This window comes from Lactuca serriola, chromosome 9, assembly GCF_051521515.1.
Source record: "Lactuca serriola cultivar US96UC23 chromosome 9, Lser_US96UC23_V15, whole genome shotgun sequence".
In the NCBI taxonomy this organism is placed as follows: domain Eukaryota; kingdom Viridiplantae; phylum Streptophyta; class Magnoliopsida; order Asterales; family Asteraceae; genus Lactuca; species Lactuca serriola.
The window spans coordinates 49,199,767-49,207,777 of record NC_136416.1 but is presented as its reverse complement, the minus strand read 5'-3'; the positions used below and the strand labels follow the sequence as shown (position 1 = coordinate 49,207,777).

The 8,011-nt window shown below is 33.0% G+C and overlaps 1 protein-coding gene across 1 annotated transcript; it reads right to left on the bottom strand.

Moving 5' to 3' along the window:
- Nucleotides 1-6,766: 6,766 nt before the first annotated feature.
- LOC145075672 (uncharacterized) lies at nucleotides 6,767-7,534 on the bottom strand. The gene is made up of 2 exons (XM_079021829.1): nucleotides 7,255-7,534; nucleotides 6,767-7,119 (listed from the first exon to the last, which is right to left on the bottom strand). The coding sequence occupies exons 1-2, from the start codon at nucleotides 7,532-7,534 to the stop codon at nucleotides 6,767-6,769; spliced, it is 633 nt and encodes a 210-aa protein (XP_078877955.1).
- Nucleotides 7,535-8,011: the final 477 nt, after the last annotated feature.

Below are 8,011 nucleotides of genomic sequence, written 5' to 3'. Positions count from 1 at the left end.
GAACGTGGAATACTGTTATAACTTCTAATTTCTTTGTTCTAATAAGAAGACATGTTGTATCTGTAAAAGATATTGTATTAATAAGAACTCATAAAATAATATACATTATATTTGAAACAAACATAAATTCATGTGCGAGGTGAGGGCGTATTGATAGAAAAAGAAAGCACTAACTAAAAAGTGCACTCATAGAGGCCACAAACTTTGCGATATATCCCATCACATTACCAATTGCCCACAACCCCTCCCTATTATTATTCATTTGATGCACCTTTATTTGGCGTTGACTTGTCACATTATTGTATTGCACGATGGATGTGGTTGATTTATGTCAAAATCATTCCCGAACAAATATTTATATATCACTTCTTGAATGATGTATGAACGTTTACGTCGTATGTACGACGTGTGTTGATATTGAATATTGTTATTTTTCCCAAGAATCGATCGGCTTTCATTAATTACATTAAATAGAAGATTAGGTGGCTAGCATATAAAATACAAAACACGGGCTAGACTTGGGTCGAGATATACAATATATAGTACATATATACTAAACGCTACCGTTTGAAAAGGATGACAAGCAGTAACAAGTCTGGAACGTACAATCACATTGTTCACTATTTAAATGAAACTGATATAAAATGAAAAACATAAACAATATTAGTTACATGTTTGGATCACGTCGAGTCGTAGAAACCAAAAAAAATTAAAATTCTTATAGTTGTATACGACGATGAGCGTTGCGTCTGATGGTGATTAGCGATTGTGAAAACCTAAGCAGTTATCGCGATCGAAATTTCAATAGTGGTCATATGTCGCTATTTGAAATTGTGTTATCGCGGTGGTATAACGGTTTTTTAATATTATGTATAATTTATATTATATATTTATACAAAATTTATATATTAAAGTAGTGGGCGAATTAAAAAAAAATACATATTTAATATTGAAATAGCCAACAATCGGTTTTTTTTCTTTGTAAAAGTAGCCCAATATGTACGAAATTGTAAAAACGGGTGTAACGTCGCTATAACGCTGATGGGGTTTGCGGGAAATAACGGTCAATAACACCGACAACACTACTATTCGTAAACGCTATTTCAAAATAACGGTTCAGTACCACCGCAAAACGCTATAGCGCCGCTTTAATAGTATAGGTGAAGATTGAAGCTGGAATTAAGGAGTGAATAGGAAACATCGTTCCCTAATGCCTACCGCCGTTCACAAATTTTTGGTTTTTTTATTTATTTATATATATATATATATATATATATATATATATATATATATATATATATATATATATATATATATAATGTAAGTTGTATCCAAAAATATTAGGGTACTGTAGGGTAGCTCACTAATTTTAATATATACCTTGTTATAAAAAAAAATAGGTGGGTCAAGTGACCCACTAAAGATATACTTACCATCGCCACTGATAACAAGTCCGGACATTTAAACTGGATTGAATTCTTGAAATATAGTTGTCGAGAGTTTGTTAGTGAATAAATCGTCATATTAAGATATAGATGGTACATGTAAAATGTCATCTCAAACAAAGTGGATGTTGATTTCAATGTGATTGGTTTGTTGATATTAAACTCTAATGGTCAAGAGGTAGACAACACTAATCTTATCGTAGTAGACAATCATGGAAGTGGTGTAATAATGTAGGGGTGATATTATTATTTTGTTGTCCAATGTGGAGGAAATTGTATTGGAGAGAGGTGGTTATGGGTCGAGAGCATGTAGCATGATGCAAATAAGGATGGCTATTGGAATCATTTTCTATGATAAAAGGCGGTAGTGGGGATCATTTTCTGAGATTGGAGGTGGTCCTAGGGTGTAGGAGGGTGGGTATCACAAGGGAAGGGAGGGGAGGGGAACAGGTGTTCCCACTCACTTTATTATTTATAATAATTCGTCGCTACATTTATAAGAACCGGACAAAATATCAGAAAAGACCAAAATATGGGTATAATAATCTTTTTACAACATTTAACAAATGAGAATTGATGGAGTTAATCTTAAGGACCATGCTTGCAACTTTTGGAAACCACAAAGATGAACCATCACTAAAAATCAAAAAGTTAAACTAAATTGTTGATGAATGTGATCCACATAGACCAAAATTGTAATTTACTCATTTAAAAATAACGAAAAGAATAAAGGATGAGAGATTGCTTGCATAAGGTGTTCTTGAAAAAAAGTATGACAAAATCTTGAGGCATGTTAAAATTTTGATTTTGACACTGTGTTATTTTTTTCTCAGTTAAAACACTTTGGTTACCAATTCGTTTTAAAGTTAACAATATATCCGGTTACCCGGTTATCAACTGATGTGACAATCTTTTATAACGTGTCAGTTCACATTGCGCAATGATTTCTCACTCTTTGTTGAAATCATATTATGAGTTTCAAAATAGGAAAACAAAATAAAATATAGCGAACTTTATGATAGATATCCAAAATGTAGTGACTTTTGTGCAATTTCATATTAACATCATATATGCTTATAAAACTAGCATTTTTCTTGAATCTCATTCATTTGAAACCCCCATAAAAATTTGCCAACACCTCATGCATTTGAAACCCCCACACCCTTTCACCTTCAAAATAATTAATCACACATAATCCTATTCCAAGAAAATCACACACTCTATAAGTTCAACACCTTATGCATTTGAAACCCCAACACCCTTTCACCTTTATTATATATGTAGTTATATTCGTACATTTTCTTACAAAAAGTAATTATTTGGTTGAAGATGTTATGATTCAAAAGTTTTCATATAGTTGAAGCATTCACGATCCAAATATGATGATTTGAAGAAATGAGTTATTCATATCGATAGTAATTGTAATATGATTTTTTCTTTCAACCAAAACAAATTAAGCTTTTCTATTCTTTCTTTATATTCAATTTTTCATTTGATCTTTATATGTGATTTGTATGTATTACTCAATCTTGAATGTGACTCTCCAAACATCAATGTTTTGCTTGGAATATCTTTCTCATTCTTCTTTTTCAAGAATAATATTTTGATTGTAGGTTAGTGGATATATGTTTGTTTTGTTTGAGCAAAGTAGACGAATGTTAGTTTTTTCTTTTGATTTAAACGTATATGTATCTAACATTTTAATTTATATATTCAACCACCCAATGTTCTTATTTATTTGATTGTAGTTTTTCTATTTTGATTATGTTTATTTTCTATTATTTTTTTGTTGTGTTATCCTATACAACATATTTACAAGACAATATTTAAAAGATAACATAATTTTTAACATTTGATATGTAATTATGATGACTTATCATGATATGTTCTTCATATGAAAGTAATTTATCCATATTATTACGACAAGAATTACATATGACATTTACGAAAATATATATTATATGTGATTTGCTTAACATATATATGCACTTATGTATGTTATAAATTTATAATTAAATATTTTTATGTTTAATAATTGAAGGGATTAAAATGATGCATCAAAACCAATTATTTAGACGAATATTATAATAATAATAATAATAATAATAATAATAATAATAATAATAATAATAATAATAACATCTATCAAACCTCTCCAAGCTTAGACCTTTATTTTCCTCAAGAAAGAACAAAATTAAGAATCACCCTAGAGAAGACGATAAGTGACTAAAAAGAAAATAAGATGAAAAAAACAGATGGAACGAAAAGGACTTAAATTGAATTAAAAGTGAATGCATGCAATAGCAGAAAAACTAATGAAATAAGATACAAAAAGATGCTTAAGAAAAATGAACTGAAGAAAAATTCAAAATTACAAATACTTTTTTTTTTATTATTTTATTATTTTTTATTTTTATTAAACAATCATACTTTACATCATTGTGGCTCCAATTACTAATACCCAGACAACCATCCTACTACCTTTCATGTATCACAGACTCTCAAAGTAAGGAAGACCACGAAACAGTGTAACCCAATAATCCAACAATAGTTTTATTTAAACTTTATACCTTAATTAGCTTTGTGAGCGAAAAGAACACAATCGAGGATCTCATGTTCTTAAGACTAGGTAGTCAAGAATCAGAATTAACGCATCCTTAAGAACTCGTCACGACAAATCAGTTTTTGCTGAAGCAATGAGCCCACCCGAAGGGTCCTAGCTCCTATGATTTCACTTTTTCAAGAGCCACATGTATCATATCACACAATTCGTTATTCATTCACCAAATTTGACTTTGAGATGGCTTCTGATTTGATTGAATTTGGTTTTGTATCTTCATTTTGAGCTTGAGTTCTTGAATCTAGTTTTTAAATTTCTTAAAATTTCTTCGATTGAGTGCTTGAAATTTTGATTTGGGTACTAGATATGACATTTGTACCCTTTCTTCCTTCTTAACTGTGTTGATCTGATACTTAAGCTCTCTGTTACCGCAAGGGTAACGTGTTTCAACAAATAGGTCTGTGTTTTATGGGTCCAGAGTTGTTGATAAAGATTCTTTTTAAACATTCAAAGGCAAATCATCCCAAAGTTGTTATTACCATTCACAAAAACGTTTAAGTATGCAATTTTTTATTATCTAAGGTCGGGGTCTCCAATTACGGTGTTTGGGTCCCCTAGTTATGATAGTTGGTTCTATACTTCCAGTAACGATCCGGTCGCTTCAGAATTTTTCATTTTAATTTTTCATTTTCCCACTTTACGGAGCTATCGTATGTAAGGATTGTCCTCATCTCATATTATTTGTTTTTTTTAAATGCAAAAAAGATAAAAATGTGAAAAACAAAATGTCTTTTTGAAATTTTTATAAATACAAACTAAGAAATAGTTAAAAACAAAATTACAAAATCTTTTTGTAATTTTTGTTGAATGCTTTGAAATGAACGCACAAAAGAATATCAAAATAAGAAAAGTAAAATCTTTTTGGATTTTTTTTTCTTTTTGATGAAATGCATGTGGAAACTAGAATTTGATGTACAAAGACCCCTCCCCAAGCTTAAGATCAAGAATCGTACTTGATGCTTGGAGATGATAGGGCAACCTACTAAGGCACAAATGTATAACTATGTAGATCATACAAAAAGATTCTCAATAATATAGTCAAACAATCTTAAGATTCATGCATCAAACTTGAGATATGGAATGAATGTACCAGTCAAATGCTTGAATTTGTGATGTGAGCTTGACTTTTTTACTTCATCTTCAACCTCAAGAAAAATTGAGCTCTTCAATGGTGGAATACACAAACGGAGGTAAAACCTTCCCCACTTCTTCTCAAATCACCTTCCCAAGCTTGCTTTTGAAACCCTATACAAGAATTTTGAAACATAATACAAGAATCAAGTTAAAATTTGCAAAGTAAAAAGTAGGTTTTTTTATATGAAAATCCATTTTATACACCTTCATTGGGAGAATTCGACCTACTTGATGAAGGAGGTGAAGTTAGGAAGCAAAAATTACATAGCTTGCAGTTTTAATCTCGAAAAAGATTAAACGAAAACCGGAGCTTTTATGTGAAGAGAGGGGAGACAAAAATCGGTGATATGGTTTAGAGAGAGGGGAGAGCACGGTTGTGAGGTTTGTGTAACAAGAGAGACAAAATTCATGTTTTTTATATATAGAGAAAAAGGCATGGTGTTAGAACAGACCATGTCTTTTTTAAGCTAGACCATGCTTTTTTTTTTGAAAACTTCGATCCCATACATGGTATTGGTAGAGACCATGCATTTTTGGCATAGCCGTGTGTTTTGCCCATGAGTTTTTTTAGCATGGTGTGATTTCAGGCCATGTGTTTTTAGCATACCCGTGAGTTTTGTGACCTAGAGAATCACAACCCAACATGCACAGGAAGAGGCCATGCATTTTCAGAGGTAGCCCGTGTGTTTGTTACCTTGGTCATGCGTTTTTCCTCAAGACCATGCCTAATTTTTTTCCTTTGAGAATTACGATGCGGACGCATGGTCGAACCATAGGCCGTGCATTTTGCATGCATTTTGTAATTGAGGTCGTGCGTTCGTATATGCTTTCTTGCTATCCCTCGATGACACGCACGGCTAAGGATTAGGCCGTGCGTTTTGGACCTTTGCCCGTGCCAAAAAATATTTTTCTTTAAAAACCTAGAAATGCAAGCATGGTAAAAAAATCAGTTCATGTGTTTTATGCCTGGCACATGCGTTTTTTTGTGATGGTCGTGCATTTTCTTCTATCAACCTCAAAAATCACGATTTTTTTTTCAAAACCTATTTGCTCTCGACCATTAGATATGAAAATCATTTTGCACCGAACTCTCGAAAAGACCCAAAAACATTGAAACTTGGATGAAATAAAGAAAATGGAAAGAAATACCCCCGAGTCGCTTCTCGGTTAGCCGCCCTTGTTTCAAATCTTTGGCTCGACTTTTCCCTTTAGATTCACTCAATGTAGTTCGGGCGTTCCAAGCTATGAACTTACATATCCTTCTCTTGGAAACCTTCATAAAAGACTTTTAACATGTGTTCGTTAACTTTGAACACTTTTCCAGTTTTGTTACGTTTAATCTCAAGTGCACCATGATCATATACATTAGTAACAATGAATGGTCCAACCCACCGAGATCGTAACTTACCGAAAAACAATTTAAGACGAGAGTCATAGAGTAATACCTTTCGACCTATCTCAAAGCTTTTACGAGAAAGGTACTTTCGGTGAGATGATTTGGTCTTGTCCTTGTAGATGTGTGAGTTCTCAAATGATTCATTTATGATCTCCTCCAACTTTTGGATCTTTAGCTTTTGGTAAACTCCACATTTCCCAGCATCTCATTATTCAACTTGAATTTGTCTGCAATATCCTTGACCAAAATTTTATCAAAGTTCCTACTTAAAGCCAACTCTAAAAAGTCATGGTTAGTCAAATCAAAGCATTCTTTAGTCAAAGGCCAAACAATATCCACAAAATTTAAAGAGTGAACATCACTTGGGTGCCTTTTCTCTTCAAAAATATTGAAGTTAATGACCTCCCCATCAAATTCCCTTGATAAAGCTCCATTGTATACATCAATTTTGGTTTTTGCTGTTTTAAGAAAAGGTTTTCCCAAAAGTATGGAACTTGAATTTGGGGAGTCATCATCTCCCATATCTAGAACATAAAAATCAGATGGGAAAACAAGTTCATTGACTTGAACTAACACGTCCTCTAGTACACCTTTTGGGTGTACTATCGATCAGTCAGCAAGTTGAATGATTACACCGGTTTTGCTCAATGTTCCTATACCAATTGATTTGTAAACAGAGTACCGTAGGACATTTATAAATGCACCCAAGTCAATCATAGCTCGAGGTACAAGAAGATTCCCCAATTTGCAAGGCACAGTAAAGACGCCGGGATCCTTGCACTTCGGGGGCATCCTTTTTTGCAAAACCGTTGAAATGTTCTCACCAACTTTTACCGTTTCATTAGCTTTAAGTTTCTTTTTAGATATGCAAATTTCTTTTAGGAACTTAGCATATCTAGGTACCTGTTTGATGGCATCAAGGAGTGGGATATCGTTCATGAGCTTTCTGAAACATTTGCATGATCTCACTCTCCTCTCGTTCTTTCTTCATGCTCACCAATCTTTCAGGAAATGGAGCGACTGGAGTATATTTGACTTAGGTGGTGACGGGCTTCTTTTTGTTGGATCTGTTCTTTATTTTCCTCCTCATTACTCGACTTCTTCACCACTATCTCATCTTCTTCTTTTTCTTGATCAACCAATATTGATGGGCCATCATAACTCTTTCCACCTCTCAATGCGATAACACATACATTGTGCATTGGATTTGTCTCAGTTTGGGCAGGTAACTTTCCTTGAGATTCCAACCAACTAATCGAAGTGGCAAGTTGTGAAATTTGTTGCTCTAGGTTCTTGATGCTTGATTTTGTCTCATTTAAAAGGTTTGGGTGCTAGTAGCCAAACTCTTCACTATGTCCTCTAAGTACATAATTGACGAACCCATGTGTTGAGGTGTATGTTATGGCTGCCTTGGCT